Source organism: Eumetopias jubatus, unplaced genomic scaffold (assembly GCF_037043125.1).
Source record: "Eumetopias jubatus isolate StellerSeaLion01/CBP00866 unplaced genomic scaffold, mEumJub1_p1.0 scaffold_8, whole genome shotgun sequence".
Taxonomy (NCBI): Eukaryota; Metazoa; Chordata; class Mammalia; order Carnivora; family Otariidae; genus Eumetopias; species Eumetopias jubatus.
Genome location: NW_028274814.1, coordinates 46,436,695 through 46,451,955, shown reverse-complemented (window position 1 = coordinate 46,451,955; position 15,261 = coordinate 46,436,695). Strand labels below are relative to the sequence as shown.

At 43.1% G+C, this 15,261-nt stretch overlaps 1 protein-coding gene and 1 pseudogene across 1 annotated transcript in view; one reads left to right on the top strand and one right to left on the bottom strand.

The window, feature by feature from the left end:
- The window catches only part of A2ML1 (alpha-2-macroglobulin like 1), a 32,915-nt gene extending 20,662 nt beyond the window's left edge, over positions 1–12,253 (bottom strand). Inside the window, 13 exon segments of the mRNA XM_088025701.1 lie at positions 227–336; positions 886–1,000; positions 2,387–2,513; positions 3,004–3,037; positions 3,040–3,078; positions 3,347–3,385; positions 3,388–3,505; positions 4,310–4,330; positions 10,372–10,424; positions 10,980–11,142; positions 11,462–11,645; positions 12,130–12,205; positions 12,208–12,253. Of these exon segments, the coding sequence (XP_087881827.1) occupies positions 227–336; positions 886–1,000; positions 2,387–2,513; positions 3,004–3,037; positions 3,040–3,078; positions 3,347–3,385; positions 3,388–3,505; positions 4,310–4,330; positions 10,372–10,424; positions 10,980–11,142; positions 11,462–11,645; positions 12,130–12,205; positions 12,208–12,253 (1,125 nt within the window).
- Positions 12,254–13,960: 1,707 nt separating this feature from the next.
- On the top strand, positions 13,961–14,361 carry LOC114221740 (non-histone chromosomal protein HMG-14 pseudogene; annotated as a pseudogene).
- The last annotated feature ends 900 nt before the right edge of the window (positions 14,362–15,261 follow it).

Here is a 15,261-nt window from a genome sequence, read left to right as displayed (position 1 = left end):
TAGCTGTATAACTTTTGGAAAATTACTTAACCTCTCTGTGCCTCAGTCTCCTCATCTGTAAAATGGGGCCAATAATAGTTTCTACCTCATTAGATAGTTGTAAAGATTCAATAAGTAAATACCTGTACTTAGAACGACACTAAATTAGCCATTATTATATGTCTACAAGAAGAAGGCAACAGTGGATGGTTAAGCATTTTTTGTGTAGAGATATGTTTCAACATACCTTCCCACTGAAGGGGAAATTGGGGTAATAAAAATTTTTGGTGTCTTCAAAGGTTATTGATCCCACTTGTGAAGAAATGTTGATATCCTGAGTGGTATTGGCTTCTACCCCTGCAGAGGGTAACCAAATGTATGACAACTGAAATACCTGATATCCTCATCTTCATGTTTAACAAAAAATCCCTGAAAGGACAGTGCTACTGGAAGTATGAAGCTGAACATATTTCTGGCCAAAGATCCACACAAACTCCTCCTCCCCAACCTTTTGGGGAACTAGGAACAGATGACAGGTTGGAATCTGACATTTCCCTTTGACTGTGAACTAGGAACAGAGTCATTCCCAAACACTAGTGAGGGTCAGTCTTGAGTCCTCTGAGTAAGTTTATCCCTAGAACAGCCCTTCTCCTTTCTCTTTTCTTTTCTTTCTTTTTTAAAGATTTTATTTGTTTATTTGACAGAGAGAGACATAGCGAGAGAGGGAACACAAGCAGGGGGAGCGGGAGAGGGAGAAGCAGGCTTCCCGCTGAGCAGGGAACCCGATGTGGGACTCGATCCCAGGACCCTGGGATCATGACCTGAGCCGAAGGCAGACGCCCAATGACTGAGGCACCCAGGCGCCCCTTTCTCTTTTTTTAAGGAACCAAGGACTATCCCACTTACCTGTTCCTTCCTCCACCACAGTAGCCACAATATTGATGGTGTGGCTGTACATGTAACCAGTGAGGTTGAAGGTGGACATGTCCACAGAAGCGGAGAAGCATCCTGCTTTGTCAGTCTAGTGAAGCAATCAGGGAGAAAGAGAGGATGAATAATCTAACTTTTACTCCCGTTTCATAACGTACTATCAAAAGAAATTCTTATCTCCGTGCTTTAGTTTCTCTACCTTGAAGACAGAAAAACTCTCCTATAACAATAGAGTATACACCTGCACATACACAATCATGAAACAACTTTGAAGGTCCAAGATATGAGAGGAGGGAAAAGAACCAACTGCAGGGCAGGAAAGTTGTATCTCCCAAGGATTTAGGTTAATTTCTTGACTCCAAGGCAGATTCTAAAAAAGACTTCCATCTGGGGCACCTGGGTGGCTCAGTCGGTTAGCTGTCTGCCTTCGGCTCAGGTCATGATCCCAGGCTCCTGGGATCGAGTCCCCGCATTGGGCTCCCTGCTCGGCAGTGGGGGATCTGCTCCTCCCTCTCCCACTCCCTGCTTGTGCTTTCTCTTTCTCTCTCTGTGTCAAATAGATAAACAAAATCTTTAAAAAAAAATAAAAATAAAGGGATGCCTGCGTGGCTCAGTTGTTAAGCAGCTGCCTTCAGCTCAGGTCATGATCCCAGGGTCCTGGGATCGAGCCCCACATCAGGCTCTCTGCTCTGCTTCTCCCTCTCCCACTCCCCCTGCTTGTGTTCCCTCTCTCACTGTCTCTCTCTCTGTCAAATAAATAAATAAAATCTTTAAAAAGAAAATAAATAAATAAATAAATAAATAAATAAGACTTCATCTGTTTAGAATAAAGAAGATTGCTTTGTTCTTTGGAACTGGGGCAATAATTGTATGAAATGATTCTACTTTGGGCTTTTTTTTTTTAAAGATTTTTATTTATTTATTGAGAGAGAGAATGGTAGAGAAAGAGCACGAGAGGGAAGAAGGTCAGACGGAGAGGCAGACTCCCTGCTGAGCAGGGAGCCCGATGCGGGACTCAATCCCAGGACTCCAGGATCATGACCTGAGCCGAAGGCAGTCGCCCAACCAACTGAGCCACCCAGGCACCCCTACTTTGGGCTTTTTGCCACTTTTTATTTTTACCACCTTTCAATGTATTTTTTTTCTTTTTTAAGTTTTTATTTAAATTTCAGTTAACATAGAGTGTAATATTAGTTTCAGTAATAGAATTTTGTGATTCATCACTTACATATAACACCCAGTGCTCATTACATCACGTGCCCTCCTTAATGCCCATCACCCATTTAACCCATCCCCCCACCCCTCTCCTCTCCTGCAACCCTTAGTTTGTTCTCTATAGTTAAGAGCCTCTCTCTTTTTTTCCCCCTATGTTCATCTGTTTTGTTTCTTAAATTCCTTTACCACTTTTTTATATAGGTACTTAGTTACTCATTAGGACATATGAATAAGGTTCCTTTTCTACATCCTATTTACTCACCTGTCCAGAAAGGTTCCTGCATTTGTGAGGTAGCTGTTCCCATTCTGCCTCTGGAAAATGGTAAGTATATGCCTTTTGACACACCGATACCTGGGCTGCCCCTAGCATGGGCTTTCCGTAGGTGTACCTAACCCAGAAAAGCATGAGAAGTCAGAGTTGGGAGATTGCACTTGAGATCCAACCCTCCTCTTCCAAAACACCACTGTCCCTTCTTTCCCCTACTCCAACTTCTCAAAGTACTAACAATCCTTCATTAGTCTTGTTCACTTCCCTGTTTTACTCAAAGCCTTATAATATTGCCACTACACAATAAGTACCATCGGAAGGACAGAGGCCGTGTTTTTCATTGTCCTTACTCCTATCTCTCCATGGGACTCAGTATTGTGTTCTGCATAAGGTGGACACTGAATCAATAATGCTGATTGAGCGAGCGAGTGGTGCAAAGTAAGGGTAGAGACACAATTAGAAAATGTGTTCTTGGAGAAGTCGTGACTCTGGACCACATAAAATATCTAAGTTTTCACTACTGCCTCCATAATCTCTCTCCCCATGACACTCCGATGTCACGCTTCTCAATATAGCTTTACTCTCCACCAGATCCAGAGCTTTGTTCTTACCTACAACAGATTTTCACTAAGAAGGATTCTTCCACTGCTTGGGCTCTATCACGTCCACCTTAAACTTCGGCAACACTGGATAGAGTGGAAACAGAAACAGGAAGGGAAGAGGAAGAGGATTTGATCATACAGGTAGTGGACAGAGGGGTATAAGAACAGCCATATTTAAATTAATTAAATTAAGGGGGATTATGAAGGCAAAATGCTCCTGAAGCTATTGGCTGGTTTAGCATGGATTTGAAAATGAATAAAAAAAATCCCTTCCCATAGATTTTACTTTACCTTTGCTGATCTGGGGACAAGATTATGTCCAACACGTTGACCTACTAATTCTCCCACCTACCCTATTCTTCCACACTGAAGGTGCCAAAGGTCGTGCCCCAGCCACTTCTACTGTATAGGTTCCCAGCGTTGCCTCTGGTGCCAAATGGAAGGACAGGTCTACAATGCCTTGCTCAGGCACCACCTCCAGCCACTGTGCAATCCTGTTGCTATTTGTATCCTGTGTTCATTAGAAAGAAACTCATGAGGTACAGGCCTGTTTCTCACTATGCCCTGCAAAAAAGCAGGTAAAGACACAAAGCGCAGGTAAAAAAATCCCACTCATTGCTCACGACCCCCGTGGTCTGTATCCAGGAAGAACAGCTCCCTGTTTCATTTATAATTTTCTTTATTACTAAATGAAATAAATTTTCCTATAGGTCCAACCCCACTTGGGATGAAAAGCATCTTTGTGGATTCAAATAATCAGACTGAGTCCTCAAAGGGATTATCACCAGTTTCAGAAAGTGGGCTTTCATATGTCCTTTACAAAGAGTGTTTATTCTTGGTACCTATTTAGGGGCAATGCTGAAGGACTTTATCACAAGATACCCAAAAGATAATCTAACAGAACAATGGAGGGGTTGCTGTGGGGCATTCATTCTTCTAGTCCCTTTCATTCTTAGCACTTCCCACAGGTATTTGTGTCATATTCAACAGCTGAGTGTCTATGAAAATAGTCACTAGAGTAAGAGGACAGAGCCAAGCCTGGATGAACCGGCATGGCGCAGAGAAGTCAGAGGATTCAGAGGGGGAGGGCTAGTTGCAGCGGAGTGATGTCCTCTACAGAGCCTCAGGACTGAGAGGGTGGGGGGCGCAGGCAGGAGAACAGGCGCAGCTTGGGTGAGCTCTGGGTGCTCAGTACTTGGGCAGAGTCTCGGGCTCTGCGCCAAGATTGAGTTGTTTCTGGGGCTTCAAGGTTTAGCACCAAATTCATTTCCCCTTTTCCACAACTGACAGAAAAGAAAAGGAAACTTCGACTTACCTGCCGCTCCACCATGGAGTACTGAAAAAAAAAAATTAGATAATGTGGGTTTTTTTTTTTAAATATTTCAGCTTTGTCCCTTTTTTTTTTAAGATTTTATTTATTTATTTGAGAGAGAATAAGAGATAGAAAGCACGAGAGGGAAAGGGGTCAGAGGGAGAAGCAGACTCCCCGCTGAGCGGGAAGCCCGATGCGGGACTCGATCCCGGGATCCAGGATCATGACCTGAGCCGGAGGCAGTCGCTTAACCAACTGAGCCACGCAGGCGCCCCTAGGTGATGTGGGTTAAAGCAGGATAAGCAATAAGGATGGGCTGAAAGCAGAAAGTTCACAAGGGCTTCTTTCTTTCTCTGTTGCCCATTTCTTCTTCCTAAATGGCTCTTTTGTGCCCTCATCAGGGTAACAATGGAGTAAAAGCTTATTTGCTAGGGGAGGAGAGAGAATAGATTTCTTCAAAGGGATTGCCAGTCTCCAGAACATTTGAAGAAATGAAGCTTCGGGGGCACCTGGGTGGCTCAGTCGTTAAGCATCTGCCTTCAGCTCAGGTCATGATCCAAGGGTCGTGGGATCGAGCCCCGCATCGGGCTCCTGCTCAGTGGGAGGCTTGCTTCTCCCTCTCCCACTCCCCCTGCTTGTGTTCCCTCTCTCGCTGTTTCTCTGTCAAATAAATAAATAAAATCTTAAACAAACAAACAAAAAAAAGAAATGAAGCCTCAGACCCTTCAGCGTCCCTTAGTGCTCTGGGGCTGAGTTCTACCACAACATGCCTTAAAAGAAAGTTTTAACATCTGGAAGCTCCCCGATGTTTAAACCTCGTCTTGGGAGGGTGCCTGGGTGGCTCAGTCATGAAGCGTCTGCCTTCGGCTCAGGTCATGATCCCAGGGTCCTGGGATCGAGTCCCACATCCCTGCTCTGTCAGGAAGCCTGCTTCTCCCTCTCCCACTACCCCTGCTTGTGTTCCTGCTCTCGCTGTCTCTCTGTCAAATAAATAAATAAAACCTTTAAAAAAATCATAAAAAAACAAACAAACAGAAAAACTTCTTCTTGGGAGCCAATTATCTCCTTGACTCCTCCTCTGCTGTCTGAATGTCACTGGCAACATCGTAACATTTAATTTCTAAAATATATTTTGTTTAAAAGAGTTACATCAGGGCGCCTGGGTGCCTCGGTCAGTTAAGCATCTGCATGTGGCTCAGGTCATGATTCCAGGGTCCTAGGGATCCAGCCCCACATCCGGCTCCCTGCTCAGCAGAGAGCCTGCTTCTCCCTCTCCCTCTGCTGCTCCCCCTGCTTGTGCTCTCTCTCTGTCTGTCTCTCTGTCAAATAAATAAATGAAATCTTTAAAAAATTTTAAAAAATAAAAAAAAAGAGTTCTATCAAAGGACTTCAAGAAAATGCATGTTAAAACCAAAAGGTTAGTGGTGAACAGGTTATTGGGCTAGGCGCCAAAGTGTCACCAAAATTACTTGCTAATTAGAAAAAAAGAAGACGGAGGCACCTGGCTGGCTCAGTCAGTAGAGCATGGGACTCTTGATCTCCAGGTTGTGAGTTCAAGCCCCATGTTGGGCATAGAACTTACATTAAATAAATAAAAAAACTTAGGAGCGCCTGGGTGGCTCAGTCGGTTAAGTGTCTGCCTTTGGCTCAGGTCATGATCCCAAGGTCCTGGGATAGAGCCCCACATCGGGCTCCATGCTCAGCAGGGAGTCCGCATCTCCCTCTTCCCCTGCCTCTCCCCCAGCTCATGCTCCCTCACTCTAAAATAAATACTGAAAAAAAAATAAAAATTTAAATAAGTTTAAAAATTTTTTTAAAGAAGACATACCTTTACACTGGAGAAATTATTAGGCTGTCACCACCTTAAGCAAGTAATCAAACTCATCATCACTAATAATGGGACAACCTGACATTATGTGTCTCCTGAAGAGTACACTGGAGATTCATAGCATTGCCTAATAAATATTTTTGCCAAAAATGTTTAGCTTAAATCTAATTAAGACCTCAGAACTATTTCCCTACTACGATAGGGAAACAAGTTAGACTACACAAATAAAGAAATAATCAGACAAATCAAGAATGTTGAGTATTCTGTAAGACAACTACGCTTCCTCAAAAGTCAATGTCATATTCTGGAATGGGGACATTCTACAAGTCATTTAGCCTGATCACTTTTTCTCTCTCTCTCTCAAAAGAAAAAAAAAGTCAAAAATGAAAAATTAAGATTATTTTAAATTAAGAGAAATTTAAAAGACATAACCAAATGTAATGCATGAATTTGATCAGATCCTAGTTTGAAAAAAAAACCCTCAAACTCATTTGAAAAAACCTGATTTAAGACTGGGTATTAAATGATATTAAATGATTATTGTTAATTTTCTTAGGTTTGATAATGATACCATGATCGTTTAAGATGGAACTTTTCTTTATTCTTTTTAAAGATTTTGATTTTAAGTAATCGCTACACCACCATATGGCTCAAACTCACAACACCAAGATCAAGAGTCGCACCCTCCACTGATTGAGCCAGCCAGGTGCCCCTAAGAGCTACTTTTATTTTATTATTATCATTCTTTTTTTTACTTATTTAAGAGAGAGAGACACAGTGAGAGAGGGAACACAAGCAGGGGGAGTGGGAGAAGGAGAAGCAGGCTTCCCGCTGAGCAGGGAGCCCGATGTGGGACTCGATCCCAGGACCCTGAGATCATGACCTGAGCCAAAGGCAGATGCTTAACGACTGAGCCACCCAGGCGCCCCTAAGATCTACTTTTAAAAAGATACGTGCTAAAGTGTTCAGGAGTAACATGTTAAGATGTCTGCAACTTACTTTTAAATGATTCAGAAAAAAAAGAAAAAATATCGATTAAAATGAGTATGGCAAAATGAAACATAATGAATGTTATGTTTGAAAATTCTTTTTTTTTAATTAATTTATTTATTTGTCTGAGAGAGAGAGAAAGCACAAGCAGGGGGAGCAGCAGGCAGAGGGAGAAGCAGACTCCCCGCTGAGCAGGGAGCCCGATGCGGAACTCGATCCTAGGACCTTGGGATCATGACCTGAGCCAAAAGCAGATGCTTAACTGAGCCACCCAGGCGTCCTTGAAAATTCTTGTAATAAAAAGTCGAGAACAAAATGACCGCACCAGGTAATCTTTGAGAAAATTATCTTTTTATTGTGTTGTTTGTATAAGATCTTTTGATTTTTTCAAATTGCAATTGTTAGAAGTGTACAAAATCATAGCTAAGGAAATTGGTAATTAGAATGTCTAAAATGTTAGGGGCGTCTGGGTGGTGCAGTCGGTTAAGGCACTAACTCTTGGTTTTGGCTCAGGTCAGGATCTCAGTGTCATGAGACCAAGCCTCGAATCAGACTCTACGCTCATTGCAGAGTCTGCTTCAGATTCTCGCTCCTTCTCCCTCTACCCCTGCCACCTCTCTCTCTCAAATAAATCTTAAAAAAGAGAGAATGTCTAAAATGTTAATACAATTAAGACTCTGATGAGAGACTGTACACTTACTGAACTCAGGGCATTCCAGTTAGTATTATATACACTTAAAAACTAAATGGGATTGAAAGCTGGAATTTAAATATAGGGGTCTCAGAGACGGTACAAGAACTGGATCTCACTTGGAAGGAAAAGGGAATGAAATCAAGATGGTGCTTGCCTTTGATTCTTGAACCAAGTACCACGTGATGTCAACCAGTGAAGACAAGCAGAGCATCACTAAATACAACTATCAACCTTGATATCCAGGATAATGGCAATTCTTCAGAAAAGCCAAAAAATGAGAGATAAGGATTATAGGAACAGAAAATTTTCCCTTCTATCCTTCTAGGTTTTTTGGCTGGTCTAATAATTAAATTGACATAAGATGGATTAACAGGAGAAAAATTTAATTACATACATTTGGGAGCCCCACAAAGACAATGAGACTCAAAGGCAGCCAGGCAATTGAGCTAAGGAATGAGAAATAGGGGCCTGGGGCTTCAGCGGGAAATAGGACAATTCACAGGAAGATCAGAAGAGCAGATGGTTGGTAATCAAACGTTTGCCCTACCATGCAGATAAATCTTTTAGATAAAAAAGTTATATCTGGTAACTGGGTCATGCCCCCATATAAGTTCTTTTTTTTTTTTAAGATTTTATTTATTTATTTTAGAGAGAGACAGAGAGCATGAGCAGGGGGAGGGGGAAAGAAAGAATCTCAAGCAGACTCCATGCTGAGCATGGAGCCCAAAGTAGGGCTCGATTTCACGACCCTGAAATATGACCTGAGCCAAGATCAAGAGTCAGACGTTCCACTGACTGGGCCACCCAGTGCCTCCCCCACTGTATAAGTTCTTTTAGTCAGTTAAAGGAGAGGTAAAATATTTTTCCTGAGTATTTTGGCTCTTCACTGCCTTCAGCTCAAAATAATCCACGTGGCAAAGTGGCCCATTTTGGGGTTGCACATCCTGCTTTCCCTCAGGATCAAGGGGGAGACAGGATTTTTTACAAACCAGAGCTATACAGACAATAAGGAGACAAAAATGAGACTACTATGGATTGCTAAAAAGTACAGAAAAAGAACACATCTCAGATGACAAAGTACTTTTCTCACACAGAGAGTCAAGAAGCAGGGAGGACACCAATTATCCAGAAGTAGGCTCCAGAAAAAACCAAGTGTTCAACAATGCTAGGAAGATAGCATTTCCAACTGGAAGCAGGCTGAGATTTCTGAATAAATGGTGTAGCAACCAACCCAGAGAGGCTCAGTTAATCTCAAGTATACTTCAGTTGCTTAAGGATAAAATATTGTACTCTGTAACCTCACAATTTTTGTCCCTCAGTTTCTTAGTAAAATTCCTTCCGTTTATCTCACTGTTTCAAACTGGAGTTTCAAATTTTCTGTGTTTCAAGTTGGAACTTGGAGTGGGGGGATGGCTAAAGAGACGATGTGAAGAGGAGGTGTAATTTTACAACAGAAATAGAGAATAAGGTTGGAAATCTGAACAACTCTCAGTAATGGGGTCTAATCTGAGCAGAGCAAAGATAGTGTAACAAGGGTAGCTACTGAGATCCACCTTCAGGGGGCGATAGAGTCTGAACTAACGCTTGGCTGTGGTGGTCACGCTCGCCCCTAGCACTTCCTCCTTTCAGCTCTGGGATTAAGAGTCTGTTGAGAAAGTCAGCAATATTAAGCCAGATGGATGAAAAAAGGTATAGGTGATAGGAAGGAGCAACTGAAAAGAATTCTAAATTGGGGAAGAAAGTAGTGGTGGAGGAAGCTACTAATCAATAAGCTGATCGCTTCACTGTCTGTATAGGGAAAGGAAACAAGCTCTGAGAACATGGAGAGGGAAATAAAAATAATGCTTGCCCTGTCATTCTCTTTAAAAGCTTCATGACACAGTATGTATCCTGGGCTGTGACTGAAGGAGAAAGAACGCAACAGGGATTCCGAGAGGTAAGTGTTTCAGAAATGTAAAAAACGACACAAGCCCTAAATTGAGATCAAACGTATCATAAGGCTTAGGATTCCAGGGATTGAGCTGTTCAAGGGGCATTTAAGTAATCGCCAAATGTTACCACCTTTTTACCTTTGGCACGTAATGTACTTTTTTTTTTTTTAAGATTCTATTTATTTGACAGAGAGAGACACAGTGAGAGAGGGAACACAAGCAGGGGGAGTGAGAGAGGGAGAAGCAGACTCCCTCCTGAGCAAGGAGCCCGATGTGGGGCTCGATCCCAGAACACTGGGATCATGACCTGAACCGAAGGCAGACGCTTAACCGACTGAGTCACCCAGGTGCCCTTTAAAAACCCTTTCAATATGAGCATTTCTCAGGAATGTTAACCTAATGGATGTTCTCAGCTATCCACCTGAGAACGGGGCATGCTGCCTGTTTTTAGGAGATGGGACAAGGAGGGTTTAGACTTATACCTTGAGGCTAGCACAGACACTATGCAACTCAGAGGACTTCACCTCATCACACTTTTAGAAAGAATCTCTTCTCCTTTTGCCTACTCTCTCTCAGTCTGCCCTACTCCTCTCCCTTTCCCTCTTATCAACTAAATTCTCACCTTGTCATTCACTGGAACAAAGCTGCTGTTCAGGGTGACAATGCGGAAGTGCACTAGAACAGAACGGGCGGCATTGTCAAAGGGGATTTTCCCCTCGCTGAATCTTTCTTCCACCCTTTCTACTTCCCCACACATACTTCTGAGTCAGCAAAATTCCAACAGGTTTTACTTAAAAAAAAAAAAAAAACTGAGTCTGGGAGAGAAATCAAAGCCCCCAAAGGGTTTCTCTTCACAGCTCCTGACTTGGAAACGTTAGAATGGAATGCCCTTCTAAGGAAGAAGGCACCAAGTACAAATACCAGGGGCTCAAGCCAAATGCCCTTGATGCTTTTATTCACATCCAAGCAGCTGGTCCACAGCAGCCCAGTTAAACTTGCAAAATTCCATCCCAGGAATAAATGTGTACTTTTGTTACAGATACACACACATACTAGCAACTCCACCCACTTACTCCTGCTTATGTAACACAGCGTGTCTTCAACACCTGTGACCCTTCCTCCCTCCTGCCTTGTTCCATAGACCTCCCACCAAACCACAAAGCCCCTCTTTCTGAATATTTGCAGTGGTTTGCCCTGTCTTTTGTCGAATCCCATCTGTGCATCTCTTACCTTCCTGCCCTGGGTTGTAGACAGGTTTGTCAGTTTGTATAAAGACGCCATTCCCCTGCCTCTGAATTAGAACCTTTCTCTTCTCTTCCAAGCTGATATTACTTCCGGTCGCCGACACCCAGATTGTAGCCACTTCTTCTGTGCCACCAGCAGGAGGTGGTACCTGAACAAGAGAAGGGAACTAGCTCTGTGGAGGAGTAGGATTTTGGGGAATGGAACCAACTGAGTTAGATGGGGGGTAGCAAGGGTAGGGCCATGAAACAAGTTGCCAGGAAGAAGAAGGGAAACCATATTCAGAGATTAGTCAAAAACTAAAAGAAGAAAGCCAAGGTCAAGGAAACTATGAATGCGTTAGGGCCAGGAGTTGAGTTTAGGTTTAGGGGAGACAGGTTTGAAGACTGTGACAAGAGTAGATTACCTAAGTGCCTAGGAAGGAGGATAAGAAAGGAAGGGAGAAAAGTTGGGGTTGAATCTGTGCTTACCAGAAAGGAGATGCACTGCAAGTGCCTTTTCTTCGATTCAGAGGTTTCTAGCAACTTCTGGGTCTTGTCCTGGGTGTCCAGAGTAATAGTGAATTTTACATCATGAAACCCCGGGCGCAGATCCAAACAAACTTTCTGGGTAGAGGGGAAGTTAAGCTGGGCTAGTACTGTCTCCAGAGAGTTTCTATTAAGGAAGCAAAAGGATTTCAGGTCAGTAATGATTCATTCATTCAGTGAAAAATTAAGCCCTCTCCTAAGCACTCAGCATATAGCAGTGAATTAAACAGACTGATTCCCTGCCTTTATGAACCTTATTTTCTATAATGGAGAAGCAGATGAGTAACAAATAACTCAGCCTTAAGCTGTGTACATCCTTAAACCAACCACAATTAGGAGGCCATCACTGAGAACCTACACCTAGGGTACCAGGAAGGAAAATGATTCTATTTTCAGGGTATGAGGAGTCGCCCCCTCTTTTTTTTCTGAAAACTTCCTTTCAGTGCCTCTGCCTTTCTCTCTGGGTAAAGGAGAAATAGAACCAAAGAAGGAACAGATGAGAAGGAAATTAAAATAAATCAGAGGTTATCTCTTCTCTCCCATATTTACATTTGAGAAAAATAGACAAAGAAGCCACCTGCCCTAAATCAACTCTGACACCAAGCACTTACCGGAGATATTTTTCTGCAATGGCTGGTGATAGAGTCAATATTCCTAGAAGGAGCTGAGTCCACATCCTTGTGGGTGAGATTCCCCAAGAGCAGGAACCAGAAGTCTGCGTCCCTGCTATAACATATATATAAACCACACAGGGTGTGGAGCTTTGATTAATGCTCTAGCCAATCACCTACTGGAGCCTCAGGCTAAGGTGGTAACCCTGGGTAGGACTTCTGTTCGCTTCCTCAAATTTATTTCTCCCTGAAACATTCATACTGGCTCAGCCAGTCCTTAATACCTATTTTGGGGGAAAACCCAGGGTTGAGTATTCACAGCGGTAATGCTGTCAGAACAAATTTGGACTCCTCCTTTTTTTCTGGTTTCATTCGAAATTTCCATCCATTTGATCTTTGTTCTCTTTTTATTATTAAGACATACTTGGGAACACAAGTATGGGAACAGTTATCAATAGAAAAGCAGTATATTGGGGCACCTGGGTGGCTCAGTCGGTTAACAGTCTGCCTTTGGCTCAGGTCATGATCCCAGCATCCTGGGATGGAGCCCCTCATCCGGCTCCATGCTCGGCAGGGAGCCTGCTTCTCCCTCTCCCTCTGCTGGCCTGTCTGCCTACTTGTGATCTCTCTCTCTCTGTGTGTCAAATAAATAAATAAAATTTAAAAAAAAGAAAAAGAAAAGCAGTATGTCTTTTATCTAGTTGGGAATTTAAAAAATTAATACTACTCAATATTCTTGTGACTATGTGAAAATAGAGACATATACACTCCTTATAAAAGTATAAATGGACGACCTTTCTGAAGGCAATTTCACACACATCAAAACCCTTTCAGGGCGCCTGGGTGGCTCAGTTGTTAAGCGTCTGCCTTCGGCTCAGGTCATGATCCCAGGGTCCTGGGATCGAGCCCCACATCAGGCTCCCCGCTCTGCAGGAAGCCTGCTTCTCCCTCTCCCACTCCCCCTGCTTGTGTTCCTGCTCTTGCTATGTCTCTCTCTGTCAAATAAATAAATAAAATCTTTAAAAAAAAAAAACTTTCAGATTTCTATGACCCAGCACCTCCTATATTGGAAATGTTTCCTAATGAGGAAAGAGAGCATGTATGTATGCAAAAGACGTATCAACCCTAAGTTTCTTCACTGTATTCTTTATGAGGGCAAGACTTGAATGCTACCTGGGGTATAAATTAGTGAGGATACTTTCTGGAGCAAAGAACAACCCAAATCAAACCAACTTAAACAAGAAAGAATTTTTGGTAACGGGTGGATCAGACATGAAGAACCAAAGGAACTAGAGAAACTGGAACCGTTATGGCCTGAAATTAGGCACTGATGCTGTGAGGACTCCTTTCTCCCACTCTTTCAGTCCCACTGTGCACAGGATTTCCTTCAGGTAGTGAAGAAGGAGCTGGGAATACTTCCAGCTCTATGATCCCAAGAGACAGAAATTTCTCATCTAAGTCAAGAGAAATTTTTTTTTTTTTTAATTTATTTATTTGACAGAGAAACAGCGAGAGAGGGAACACAAGCAAGGGGAGAGGGAGAAGCAGGCTTCCCGCGGAGCAGGGAGCCCAGTGCGGGGCTCGATCCCAGGACCCCGGGATCATGACCTGAGCTGAAGGCAGACGCTTAACGACTGAGCCACCCAGGCGCCCCTCAAGAGAAATTTCTGAAAAAGGATTTTCTCCATCCGGTTCTCCCACCGCCGCCGCGGCGGGTAGCAGCAGCTCGGGCCGCGGGAGGAGTGGCAGCGGCCTGGCAGCCCAGCTTCGCGAAGGCTCTGGGCGCGCCCCGGCCCGCAGTCACCCGGCACACGCCCGCCCCGCCGCCACTATGCCCAAGAGGAAGGTCAGCTCCGCCGAGTGGGCGGCGAAGGAGGAGACCAGGAGGAGGTCCGCGAGGTTGTCAGCTAAACCTGCTCCTGCAAAAGTAGAAACGAAGCCAAAAAAGGCGGCAGGAAAGGATAAATCTTCAGACAAAAAAGTGCAAACAAAGGGGCAAAGGGGAGCAAACGGAAAACAGGCTGAAATGGCTAACCAAGAAACGAAAGAAGACTTACCTGCAGAAAACGGAGAAATTAAAAATGAGGAGAGTCCAGCCTCCGATGAAGCAGGAGAGAAAGAAGCCAAGTCTGATTAATACCATAAACCATGTCTTATCAGTGGTCCCTGTCGCCCTTCTTGTACAACCCAGAGGAATATTTTTATCAACTATTTTGTAAATGCAAGTTTTTTAGTAGCTCTAGAAACATTTTTAAGGAGGGAATCCCACCTCATCCCATTTTTTCAGTGTAAATGCTTTTTCTTAAGAGGTGAAATCTTTTTTTTTAAAGATTTCATTTATTTATTTGAGAGAGAGAGAATGAGAGATAGAGAGCACGAGAGGGATGAGGGTCAGGGGGACTCGATCCCGAGACTCCAGGATCATGACCTGAGCCGAAGGCAGTGGCTTAACCAACTGAGCCACCCAGGTGCCCAAGAGGTGAAATCATTTGCTGGTTGTTTATTTTTTGGTACAACCAGGAAATAGTGGGATATTGAATGTGGGAGGCTTTGATTGTCTTGGGGTCAGCTCAACATTCCATAGATGGGGTAGTTTTTATATCCTATAATACCAAGCATACTAAATGGCAATTTGGAGTCAGTTGTGAATTTAATGTGTCTTGAGTATTTTAAATTACTTCTATTCCCATGTTCTTTTTGGTAGAATTGTTTCCTAAAGAAAACCACTCCCAGATCTTGGCTCTCCCGGTCAGAATTCTTGGGCACTCTGTAACATCTTGGTCATGGTAGTCCATTTATGGACCAAGTCCATAAATAAATAAATAAAATCTTTAAAAAAAAAAGATTATCTCTCTCCCTCTGCCTCTCACCCACCCCCCACTTCCACATTCACATGCACACTCTGTCTCTAAAAAAGCAAAACATAACAAAACAAAGCTCATAGAAAAAGAGATTATACTTGGTTACCAGAGACAGAGGGGAAGGGAAGGGGAATTGAAGGACGGTGGTCAAAAGGTACAAACTTCCAGTTATGTGATAAACACATACTAAGGATGTAATGTACATCATGATGACTGTAGCAAACACTGCTATAGGATTTATAGGAAAGTTACTTTTTATTTTTTTATTTTT